Raw genomic sequence first — 13,279 nt, forward strand, 5'->3', positions numbered from 1 at the left:
CTTCTTCATACGGAATAGATCAACTTGCAGCGTAAATAGATGCAGTTATTTTAGTTTTTGTTTTACTGTTACTGTGTTCCCAGGTGACTGAACTCCTGTCCAAGGCCTCTTCGGAGCAGCCGTTCAGGCTTACTGTTTCCTGTCAGGGAGACGGGGGCTGGAGCTCCCTGGGCCAAAGCCAGGAGCAGCAGTCACTCCAAAATCTTCTGGAGTATCGCCTGAACCCCGAACCCCACCTCCCGGAAATGGACGGAGTCACAGAGTTCACCGAGTATGTCTCAGAGACAGTGGATGTGCCATCGTCCTTTGACCTTCTCGAGCCGCCGACCTCTGGAGGATTTCTGAAGCTGTCCAAACCCTGCTGCTACATTTTCCCAGGAGGCAGGGGAGACTCCGCTCTGTTCGCCGTCAACGGCTTCAACATCCTGGTGGATGGAGGATCCGACAGGAAGTCATGCTTCTGGAAGCTGGTTCGCCACCTGGACAGGATCGACTCTGTTCTGCTCACCCACATCGGTGCAGACAACCTCCCTGGCATCAATGGGCTGTTTCAGAGAAAGATTGCAGAGCAGGAGGAGGAGCGTAACCAAGGAAACGGCTCCAGCAGCAATGGTGACTGGATGAAGAACCTGATCTCTCCTGAGCTTGGGATTGTGTTTTTCAACGTCCCAGAGAAGCTTCGGATGCCTGAGTCCACACTGAAAGTGAAGCGAAGCATTGAGGAAGCATCTCTTACACTGCAGTACCTCAACAAGCTTGGCATCACACCAGAGCCCCTTCACAGGGTAGTCAGCAACACTATTGAGCCTATCACACTATTCCACAAACTTGGCGTGGGAAAGTTAGACATGTATGTCTTAAACCCGGTAAAGGAGAGCAAAGAGATGCAGTTTCTAATGCAGAAGTGGGCTGGAAACAGCAAAGCCAAGACAGGGATTATGATGCCCAACGGAAAAGAAGGAGAAATATCTGTCCCTTATTTGACATCAGTCACCGCTCTCATTGTTTGGATTCCTCACCGTCCAACAGAAAAGATAGTCAGGGTGCTCTTCCCTGGAAATGCACCACAGAATAAAATCTTTGAGGGCCTTGAGAAGCTCAAACACCTGGACTTCCTGCGATACCCAGTGGCTACCCAAAAAGACATATCATCTGGTGCGCCTCCTCCCATCATCAAACAGACTAAAATGAGATCCAGAACTGACAGCAAAGAGAGTCTCAAATCCTCACCCAAACCACACTCTAAAAAGAAAGAATCCAGTGGGCAGGAGGAGGAGTCCAAGAGTGACACCACTAAAGAGAATAAAGTAGAAAAGAAAGAAGAGAAGAAAGTTAAAAGTGACAGTCTTAAAGCCACCAAACAACAGAAAAACAGTGAGGTGGCCCCTGCTTCAGACAAAAAGTCAGAGAAAAAGAAGATAACCAAGGATAAAGCTGCCAAGCAGGAGAAAGCATCCAAGATGGATGAAAAGAAAGACAAAGAGAAAAAGGAAATTAAGAAAGAGAAACGTGAAGTAAAGAAAGATGAGAATATAAGAAAAGAAGAGAAAAAAGAAAGTAAAGCCAAGGAGGATAAAAAGAAGGACCCAAGTAAACCGGAGCTGAGAAAAATCACTAAACCTGACCTGAAGCCGCTCACCCCTGAAGTGAGAAAAACTCTGCATAAGGCAAAGACTCAGGCTAAGCCCAAGGCAGACAAGAATAAGGCAGTTAAAGAGGAAGCAAATGAGAAAAAGCCAGTCTCAAAGAACATCCCCGAAGAGGTCGCAGCAGCAGCTTTGGCTGACAGGTCCATAGTGTCCTCCCCGGAGGACCTCACTGAGGACTTTGAGGCTCTGAAGCAGGAAGAGCTGTCCAAAGTTAAGTCTGTGCCCATCCAGAATGATGTGATGTCTGGCCATTCACTGTACACAGATACCAAAGTTTCTCCCTTAGTTTTCCCTGATGAGAAAATCACATCTGCGGCCACTGAGATAAAATCTGCTTCACCCAAATCCCCTGACAAACAGGAAGAAGAAATCAAAGAACAGGTTGCTGCCACTGAAAAGAAGGAAGCAAGTGATGGTTTTGACAAGAAGTATGAAGAGGAGAAAATGGAGAAATATGACAAATACCCTGTAAAGAATGACATAAAAGACAGATCAAAGAAGAGCGACAGCTCAGAGGAGGAAGGTGATGTGATCGAAAAAGCCGATCTTGAAGGAACAGAAGATGACGAGGTGCTGAAATATAAAACAGAGGAGGCGAAAAAGGAAAAAACTGGAAAGGAGTGGGACACCAAGCCAACTGAGCAAAAACCTTTATCAACCACAGCCCTGTCTGGGCAAGTAGCAGCCACAGCCTCAGAACAGTTCTCCTTCATCCAAGACGAGACCATCCCTGGTTACTCTGAGACTGAACAGACCATCTCTGATGAGGAGATCCACGAGGAAACCGAGGACAGAATCCCACAGCTGCGCTATGATGTGGGCTCCTATGACGTCTCTGTCCCTGACGTCCCTGGTACCTTTGACTCCATGCATGGTATAAAAGAGATGAAAAGCTCTGCTGTGTCTGATGTTGCAAATGCCAAACCCAAAGCCTTCATGGGAGGTCAAGAGCCTGAGCTTGCACCCTACCCTGCTATCATTGCTGCTCCACTTGCAGAGGAGGAACACATCTCCTCTGCAACATCCATCACCGAATATGACAAACTGTCGTCTTTTGCCACATCTGTAGCTGAGGACCAGTCAATAACATCTGTGACAGCTAATCAGACTGAGGAAGCTGGTAGGAACTCTCTCCTTCTTGACACCATTAACAACATCCCACGTGCTGAGGCCATCCAGGGTAAAGACTATCTTCACTCAGCAGGAACCATCTCACCCACCTCCTCTCTGGAAGATGACAAGTGCTTTAAGTCTCCTTCCTCTGATGAGTACCAGCCCAACATTCCTGAGATGGAGAGCGATGCAAAGATCAAATCAGCCCATGAAGAAGAAGACGATGAGGAAGAGGAGGACGAGGACCAGACTCCGAATGTTGACATCCCTCTGGGTAAACTCCAAGAGGGCTATGAACACGCAGCCTCCATGTTGCTCCAGGAGAAGGAAAAATCTCCCTCGGCTACTTTCTCTCCTCCTCCCTTCTCTACCACCCCGTACTCTCCCACACAGGCTGTCAAAGAAAACCAGGCTCTCTTTAGCACAGAAGGATTTAAGTCTGCTGCTGAGATAAAGCCTGTTTCACCCCCTCCATCTTTCTCTTCTGGGTTTGAATCCCACTCCAGGCAAGAGAGTGAGGAAAGATGTGTAAGTCCAGATGACAGCACCATGAAACTGGCCTCACCCACACAATCTGTGCCTACAAGCAGTGGCTACTCTCCCACAGAAGACAAACACTTTAAGACCGAAGAGAAAGAAGAGGCAGTGACCGATATTAAAGCTGACTCCCAGAAAACTGAGAAATCAGTCACTATCTCAGACAATACCTCCTTTATCGGTCTGCAGGGTGACAAGACGGTGCTTGACGACTCTGAAGAATCCAGTGAAGACAATGATGTAGATGAGTGTTACGCCAAAAAGGATCTGCAGCCCACCGTTAAGGCCAAGCTCATGGAAGCAAAGGAGGGGTGTTTCTTGGATGATGACTACACCTTTGAGACAAAATCTGCAAAGGTAGAAACAGAAATCAAGGTAGAAACAGAAGTCAAGAGCTCAGACAAGACACAGGTGTCTTTTATCACAGAAGACAAACCAATGCCTCAAGTGATGTACTCAGATGAAGAGGAAGATGAAGATGAAGATGAAGATGAGAAAGATGATCATTTCCCAAGTGGGTTAGGGCCTAAGCCATTAGCAACAGATGAAAGCAAAGCGGACTTGGAAAGTGAAAGCACAGAAAAAACAGATATTAAAGAGCCTGAGAAGAGTGTTCATTTCAGTCTCTATGCTTGTCCAGAGAGGGAGGGGAAAGAAAAGGCCGTCTATATAAGACAAGACACACCCTACGTGCACGGAAAAACATTCTCTTACGGTGACGTTTATGACAGTAAAACAAGTTCCATGGACTCTGATTCATATCATCAGGAGTCCATAGATAAGACGGACAAGGATGTTGCAAAGGGTGAAGTGGATTTGCAGAAACATGAGCCCTCTTCCCCAGAAACAGCCACAGACAAGATGCCAGAGAAGGAGGGATTTACCGTCTCTTACGGAAAAGAGTCCTCAACCTCATCTTGGCTTGACTCCAAGAGCACTTCTGCTCTACCTCCATTTGAAAAAGACACCAAAGAAAAGGAGACATTTGAATACGGCACAGGCAGCCGATTCCCTTCAGTGGCTGATAGACCCGAGGCCTCATCCACTTCCTTATCATCAGAAAAAGACGCCCCTTTTAAAAGCCAGACTGACGGCACAAAGCCCGAGACATACTCCTCAATGACAGCATTCGATATGGAAAAACCTGCTGCCACTGGCTTCAGCGAGAAAGGAGCATGTTTGGAGGTTGATATGAGAAAACTCACAGCAAGGGATGAGGAGGACTATGATGATGATGAAGTGGTCGATGAGGATGATGATGAGGAGGAGGAAGAGGAGGAGGAGGAGGAGGATGATGAATGTGCTGTTGATTCTGATATGGAGAAAGGTGCCAAAGATAAGTCTGAGAAGGAAGTAAAAAGTCCAATTACTGAAATGTTTGGCTCAAATAGACCTGAATTTATGGTTTCTATGGCTGGATACGGCTATAACAGTCAGGGGAAGCCCAGTGTGACAGAAAGCACTCCTAGTTCACTCTCAAAGGCTGAAGACAAACCTAAGACCGACTCCTTGACCTTCAGTGGGAAGCCAACAGATTTAGGGGCCACAGGTTTCTCTGACTACTCTTCAGGGTTTGATTACTCATTTGGCAAAGGTGAGAAAGACTCATTTTTATCAAGTCAGACCACAGACAAAGGTAAAGATGATTTCACTCTGAAACCAACAGAGGACAGTTATTACCAGAGTGACAGAGCCGATCCCGATTTTGAGAAACAGAAGACACCAGATCTTCTGAGTAAGAAATCACTGGACACGAGCTTCCAGTACACGACCACCGCTGGCCCTGGGTACTCCTCCTCTTCGGCCTACAGCTACTCCTCCTCCACCTCGGGCTCCCTCTCCACCAGCCGTCAGTTCGGAGAGGAGCTGGAGACACCTGCCGAGCCTCTCTTTGAGTACTCCTCCTTTAAAGATGAACACTCACTGGTCATGGATTCTCCTTTCTCCTGCTCCGCTGCCGCCAAAGACGACTATCTGGAAGTGTCTGAAAAACAGATCACTGCTACAACTAAGGCTGAGTCCACCTCCAGTTTAGCCCGCTTCTCACCCCTCAGCCCATTCGAGGAGGTCAAATCCTTCCCCTCGCTCTCATCTGCTGCCTTTGCTGAGGACAAGAAGGAGCATACGCCTTCATCAGGTGGAGTTACGGACAAAGGCCCTCAATCAGAGTGCTTTTATAAGCCTGATTGGTCTGAGGGGTCCAAACTGGACTCAGCTGCCGGGTTTGGAGCCTCAGCAGGGCCGTTCTCTCAACCTTCAGACCTCTCCAAGGACAAAGAGGCAGCCAGCGCTGCTCTGTTTGGTGTGACTTCCTCACCACGCCCAGATATAGAAGGCAAGCATTACTTTGAGGAGACTGACAGCAGTGAAGAAGAGGATGAGGAGGCTTACATGCGTGAGATGACTCGCAGGTCACCATCCAGCGGCCTGGCTAGTAGCCTTGCATTTTCCGACAAGCCTGTTGCTCCAACTGCCAGTGAAAAGACAAGTGGGGCCCTCCCGGATGTTCTTGGCTCCTACAAGCCTTCACCTCTCCAGGCCAGCAAGCCAGACGCGGCCAATGGTCCCACAGAGGTCAGCTCAAGCTCCACCCTCCTTGCTGGAGCAGCAGCCAGTGGTGCATCTTCAGGCCCACCTAAGGTGGAGCCCAGAGAGGGAGCAACAGGTTACAGGAGCTCTTATGAGTGGGAGATGTCAAAGCCCCAGATGGGGATGGTACCAGGAGACTCCCCTCCTCATTACCGTCATGACGATGAGTTTGAAGAGGAGTGTGAGATGGAGCCAGAGCACCCTGCACGTCCACTTTCACTCTCTTCAACCGATCAGCCATTTCGCTCACCGTTCTATGCTGAGGAGTGCAGCCGGGGAGGGCAGGATGACGACGATGACAGTGATCAGGATCTTGATGGTGTTGTGCCCAGGGGAGCCACCTCCTCTTATACCAGCCGCACCTCTCCCGGATATTCCTCCTCTGAGTGCAGGCAGCGCAAAGAGGACCTCTCACCTTCCTTCATCAACCCATGCATGCGGCAGTTATCCAGCGATGAGGATGATGAGGAGCACGGGCGCCAAAGTGACCAATCGCAGGGCGATGAGCACGATCTGTCGGTCAAGAGAAGGGCTCACAAACAGCCCCACCACCACCAGTCTCACAGCAGGGACAGCAGCTCTCTTCACCAAGCTGGTGGCATGTCAGCAGGGCTAGGTCTGGCCACAGAGGACACACCGCCCACCTCTGTCAGCGAATCTTTAGCCTCTCAGTCAGACTCTGAAGTGCATCCAGGCACTGAGGAATACCCCTCAGCCACCGGTGACGGCAACATGGACTCAGATGAGGATGCAGACTACATGCCTGTTGATAAATTATCTGCCACCGGAGGGGGCAGCCATCATTCCTCTAGGAGGAGCCATGACCCTCCCCCTGCTCCCCTCATGGACCCCTACCCTCACCCCCCACGCCCAGACGTTTGCATGGTGGATCCTGAATCTTTGGAAAATGGCTCAGTAAAGAAAGAACCAAAAGCCAAGGGCTTAAAGAAGACTTCGGGGAAAACCAAATCAGCATCCCCAGCCAGGCGCAAAAGGTCTCCCATGCCTGTCAAACAGACGCCGTCTCCTCGCAGTGCCTTGCTGAAGAAGAAGGAGGCAGACAAGAGCTCACGTATGTCTCGTCTGTCAGATGGACAGGGCTCCAAAGAAGATGACCTCTCCAGGTCGAGCTACAACCCTGGAAAGGGGCTGACTAATGGTGTCAAGAGCAGTTCAGGTGAGCAAATTCATTAAAAATTTAACTCTCAAAAGGTTTTTGGTATACATGACAACTAATTCTGTAAGATTTTGTACTTAGTGACAGTTTGCTTTTGTTCATCTATTCAGGCTCTCAGAAGTCTGGCTCTGCAGCTGCTTCTGGCCTTCCTATTTATGTGGACTTGGCCTACATTCCCAACCACTGCAGTGCCAAAAACGTGGACCAAGAGTTTTTCAAACGCATTCGCTCTGCATACTATGTGGTGAGCGGTAACGACGCAGCAAGTGGTGAACCAAGCCGAGGAGTCCTTGATGCACTGTTGGATGGCAAAGCTCAGTGGGGATCAAATCTACAGGTGACATTTCCAACTCTATTTAGTTTGATGCTGAGGCTAGTGTGTACTCTTAGATGATCTTAGAATGACCTTCTGTCGTAGTAAAATTTGTATGGTGGTGTCAATTTTGAATTTTTGCATGTTTAAAGCTTTTGTCCCTGTAGGCCACCATACACTCTTCCTAACTGTATTTGACTCAAGTCAAAGTAAAGCAATAGCTTTCTATGACTATGAGACACCACAACAGTGAGCCAGGGCATCTCAGCAAGAATTAAAATGAAATTGCTCCGAAACCATAGCAAAGTAAACACTTTCATATGAGGTAAATGTAGGAAAGGAAAACGTTTTACCTGTTGCTCCAAAATGTGCAAAGATCCTTCAAAAATGTGTTTTTATTATGTTTATACGTCCTAAAACAGAGATTTCAAAATGTAAGATGGGCATCCCCAGGGGTGCGCCAAACATTTTCAAGAGAGGCTCAAAAGTGAACAAAGGGGGCCCACATCTCAAACCCTGCCCGAAAATGTCTGACCTTGATTATACTGACTTGTACCTGTGCAAAGTTTGTCACTAGAGAGGTGTTTACACATTCCTCTACTTAAAATCTGAGATTCAAATGTGCAATGGGCAAATGCAGGCAAGCTTGATTTGGTACGTAACAAAATCTCAAAGGCAATGACTGGCAAATATGTGTCATACCAGGGTTGCCAAGTCCACGTTTTTTCTGGAATTGGGATGTGTTTGCTGTGGGATTAATTTTTTGTCTGCTGAGCAGGTGAATCTATTTTGCAGTATCTGTAAGTACACATCCATATTTGAAATCAAATCATTTATTTCTACCTAAACTCTATCATACTGAGTCAAGATCAACACATAAACACATGGACCTGGCACACATCACACACACGCCCACATAAACACACAAAAATATGATGTGCCCATGCTCTCTGCCTGCTGGTGCAGGTTTTGATCTGCCATTGAGCAGTTTTTGTCAGACAGACCTGGCAACCCTGCTTCATACAGTCAAAGAAACCTGAAACTTCCAGCACAGAGGGGACTTGTCAGTACAGAAAGTGAGAGTTAGCATTAGCTATGTCAAGCTAACAAACAACATAAACAAATAAAAGATGCTAAATGCACTTCACCATTCTGATACGTCTGCTAGTGACGAATTCTGGTGCACAACAGTCTCTTCATCTGAGTCTGACTGAGGCTCAAACATGTAAGACTGAGTATGAAAGTTTTTTTAAGTTTTAACATTTAACAAAAACCATTATAATAACATCAACAGCTGGATACAGCTGTGGAATTTGCTGTAATTCCATAAGATAAGTTGGGGCCCTGTGTGGGAAAGAGGTATTAGCTTGAGTATGAGACCCCACTCTTGACAGCAAAGTAGAAACTAAGTGGGCGAAGCCTGATATTTTCAATTTCCCTGAGGATGGAGGTAGGCGCAAGTGAGCACTCTTACGTTCCCATCAAGGCTCATACCTAAAAAAAATCTCTTCATTCGCTCTGATTTACTTGCACCACATAAAAAGTATCTGAAGTAATGCAGATTTTCATGTACTTCTGTGAACTAAAACTGCATTCAGTTGTATTAGAACTCTGTGCAAATTGAATCTATTCTAATCTATAACATGAATTATCTTGATTTGATTTGATTTCATATTTTATTCTAGTCTGCCACCTCGTGACGTGTCCTGATCTCTCGTGTCCCTCTCAGGTGACGCTGATCCCCACCCACGACACGGAGGTGACCCGTGACTGGTACCAGCAGACGCATGAGAAGCAGCAGGAGCTCAACATCATGGTCCTGGCCTCCAGCAGCACGGTCGTCATGCAGGACGAGTCTTTCCCCGCCTGCAAGATCGAGTTTTAAAGATCCTGGTGTCCTCTCTCTCCCTCCTCCTCCTCCTCCGCCTCCCCGGTGTAGATCTGTTTTTAATTGCTCTTCTCTCTATAGCCTGATATAAATCTGTCTCTGCCTCGGCCAGATGCAGATCTGGATAACTGTCTATTTTTTTCTAGATTTTTATTCATTTATAAGCTTGTCGTGGCATCACCATTTGTATTACAAAGGTAGTTTTCTGACAGCTATGTTCTCCACTATATTATTATTACTTGGTGCTGTGAAAGGTTTTTTTTTCTTTCCTTAACTCATCTTTTTTTCTAAACCCTTTGAAATGATGGAGTCTTTGTTTATTGGCCGAGACACACAAAAAAAAGAGTGTCGAACAGGAAACAGTATAAAATTGGTTGTTTGGTTGCTTGTCTTCTAATTGGCTTAAATCAAAGCACAAGTTTGCGCACCTTAAAACCAGCAACAAACTGCAACAGGATTTTCTTCCACCGAATCCCAGACATCAAGATTTTCACAATACAGGTGATCAATTCAACACATTTGCTGATAGAAAATCCTCATTACAAGCTGCTAATCGTTTTTCCTTTCCTTTCCTCTCTTTTCCCTTTCCGTCTAAAACAATAACAGTCCCGGTGTTGAACTTTGTTCCTCCCACTGACATAGTGACATAGAAGATGTTCAAGTAGACCCCAGCGGTCCTTTCAGTATGTCTTTTGAGTATATTTGCCGTAGCATAGGGACGACAATATTCAAAGATCTGTATTGTAGTGAATTATGATATTTCTACGGTGAAAATCAATCGTTACAGTAATGACTTTCTCAGTGGCTGTTATTTCTTACAGTGAATTTGACGAATAAGTTTCTTTCTATACTTGTTTCTGTAGTCTTTGATGTATTTTTTCAGTGTATTTCCAGTTAACATATCGTTGCAGAGGATCATGAGGATAACTGAGGGCAGAGGAGTACAAAAAAAAAAAAACATCATCATCCTGATCTTTGGATTCTACCTGTTTATATCTTTACATACAGAACAGAACAGCACTCTGTGTTCATTAGAGGACAGAAGACAAACCTCACGTCAGTTGCTGCATCTAAAAAGATCTTTATACGAAAAGCTGTGCTACAGAATGAAGAATGTATTCCACTACAACAATAGGAACATGTGGTTGCGAGGAGAGATTGTGTTTGCCTGGTGAACAAAGATGTGGGCTGGTTGTTTCGATTGATGATGGTAGAGGTTAGACTGTCACCCACATGTGCCTTTCTGTCCTGCTGTGCTGGAAGGGAAATGAAATGTGTTTTCCGTCGTAGAGATTTAAGGTATTTGGGCGCGCGGTGCATCCACGGCTCTGTGGCAGAGGCTTTGGCGAGCTGGTCTCCTCTGTTGTTGTGAGTTTTTGTCGGTGAGAACGTCAGCGCACAATAAAAGGTCCAAGTTGTACATATTGAGCATAAAATGGCACTTTTAAAGCACCAACTCAGTATTTCAGCCGTCACGTTTAGATTTCCTGGAGCTGCCACTCGAAGAAGCACAAATAGTGACCAGTGTGCAAAACTTTTTGCTTTTTTTCAAAATTTGCAACATAAAAGGTGTAATTGCAGCATTTACACTTAAAGGGAGAGTTTGGATAATATGAAGTTACCGACAGTAAATGGCGGTCAACACGCCTCCAGTTTTGAGAAGCACTGGAGGAGCGCTGGTGTAGGATCAGGGTCAGCAACAAAATAAATCAATATCAGTTTAAATATACACTATATTTAGAATATTTTCACCGCTTCACCTTGCTGTCAGACAGCCTTTTGTGACAGGAAACTGCAGTTATATAAACCAAATATCACTATCACCAAAGAAGCCAGACTCCATTAGCAAAAACAGCAATTTAACCTTGAAGAGAATGTCAGTTCTTTGTCTACTGCTGCTTCAGTTAATTAGCTTTTCAGTTAGTTTGTTTGTGTTATTGTGTGACTTTGGTGTTGAAGATGGTTAGGATTTGCCGAGGTCACACAATAATACAAACAAACTAACCGATCAGGCCAACAGTAAACAAGCAACTGCTGTGTTCTGCAAAGTAAAATTAATGTTTTTGGCAATGGAGTTTGGTTGCTTTGGAGAGAGCAATATTTGACTTGTATGGCAGCGGTTTCCAGTTGGAAAAGTATTAAAATATGATTCCATCCTGGCCGTGGAACAGTGGACCAGCTCTTTATCCTGCAGGGTTGACCATAAGGTTTATATGTGTTTAGTGAACTTGGAGAAGGTCTGCGATCATGTCCCCCAGGGGACCTAGTGTGGGGTATTGCAGGAGTATGGGGTACTGGGCAGTTTGGTGCGGCACCAGTGGTAATGCTGGTGTTGTACCAGACCGTCGTGGTGAAGAGGGAGCTGAGCCAGAAGGCAAAGGTTGGGCTAAAATATATTTTGCTGCTCACCCTGTCAAAAAAGTAGTACATTGTTTAGCTTCCTACAGCGGTACTCTTACTGCTTCTCCAAACTGGGCTCATTTTGACCGCTATCAACTGTAGGTAATACACTGACTGTGGATAAGTATCTCATACAACCCAAGTTAAAAAATCCAAACTATCCCTTTAAAACCTGTGCTATTTTTGCTGGTTACTTTTAATTACTGCATAAAATATGGTTTGTCTTGAGTTTGCAAAATTGTTTTTAGCCACAAATCACCTCAACTTACTGCATAATGTTTTTAACTTGCATCATTTTACGAGCATTTTTTCTTTACTTTTAGTGGTAAATCAGTGGGTGTTTTTAAGTAACACTTTAATATTATGTGTAGACGTGTTTTATTTAATATTGATGATTTTATATTTTGATAAGTTTTGAGTAATTTAATAGATTTTAAACCAGGAACAAAACCAACTATCACACAAACGACAGGACCAACACGCCTCACCAGGGTTGCTATTTTATGATCCACAGTAAAAAAAAAAAAAAAATCCAGATGTATGATATTTTATTCCTGATGCATGTACAACAGATGCATGTTCATAAAGGCGATGAAGGCTTTTTAAAAACCAGAGGGCTGCAGGGAGCGGGGGCCCCAAACCTCAGCGGCCCCAGTTGAATGTGAAGATGCAGATTACCTTTACGTTCTCCGTGGAGGACTTTGATCTCCTGGTTGCCTTGGTTACTGTGCATCATATGGTACATCTGACTCATCGGTCACACTGGCAGTAACAACCGTACTGTAGCCCGCAATACATCCCGACTCTGTGCAGGGAAGAGAACTTTGTGTGCAGATTAAATCCACCACGGTTTCTTTCTTTGGATGATTTCTGTCTGCAGATTAAAATGTCGTCAGTATGATGAAGAAGTGACAGTTTCTGCCACACTTGAGGAGACACTGATGTGGAGTTGAGGTTCCTAATTCCTGCTAAGATCCATTAACAGCTTCTTTGATGAAACAGGGTTAACCGTGATGTCAGTGTTTTCCTGTTAACCCACTGTGCTGCCCGGTCAGTCACTGACAGTGTAATCTGCATTCCTGTTTAATACTGCATCACTGTAAAGGCTAATAATTACAAAATCAACACTACTACCACAGTATGAGCAGACCACTTTAACCCCAGACTGCCAGACACGAGAGACTCCGTTCACTCCTGTCAATACATTTTTATCTATAGAGGATTTCCTATTATTCACACTTTTTTCCAGACAAAGCTTAATAACTACACACACTCACACGTAACCGCTGCATTTTCGTATCGTGCAACAAGAACAAAAAAAAAAAAGGAAAAAGAAAATATCTGTGGCATCAGACTCATCATGCCGTGAAACAAATCATCATACAGACTGTTCAGTGAGCCCTGCTTGTACGTGCATGTGTACCTTTTTGAGTTCTCCTGTATTGTAATAGCTGAAGAAAAACTGACTTAACATAGAAATGCTATTTTAAAAGATGTATATTTAAGAAGCTAAGCTGTCCGGTACTGAGGAGGCACATGTAACCTGGCTGTGCTGTGCTGTAAAGAAAGCCTCGTGATCGTTTATTTCCTCCTTTCTGCTTCATGGTTCTACT

The 13,279-nt window shown here is 45.2% G+C and overlaps 1 protein-coding gene across 1 annotated transcript in view; it reads left to right on the forward strand.

Annotated features, from left to right (window-relative positions):
• map1aa (microtubule-associated protein 1Aa) overlaps nucleotides 1-11,494 on the forward strand; it is a 35,250-nt gene extending 23,756 nt beyond the window's left edge. The window contains exons 4-6 of the mRNA XM_084724701.1: nucleotides 84-7,065; nucleotides 7,176-7,402; nucleotides 9,108-11,494. Coding sequence (XP_084580827.1) covers nucleotides 246-7,065; nucleotides 7,176-7,402; nucleotides 9,108-9,263 — 7,203 coding nt within the window. The 5' untranslated portion in view covers nucleotides 84-245 and the 3' untranslated portion in view covers nucleotides 9,264-11,494. The remainder of the gene's footprint in view (nucleotides 1-83; nucleotides 7,066-7,175; nucleotides 7,403-9,107) is intronic.
• The last annotated feature ends 1,785 nt before the right edge of the window (nucleotides 11,495-13,279 follow it).

Source organism: Lutjanus erythropterus, chromosome 1, assembly GCF_056507025.1.
Source record: "Lutjanus erythropterus isolate fLutEry1 chromosome 1, fLutEry1.hap2, whole genome shotgun sequence".
Taxonomy (NCBI): Eukaryota; Metazoa; Chordata; class Actinopteri; order Lutjaniformes; family Lutjanidae; genus Lutjanus; species Lutjanus erythropterus.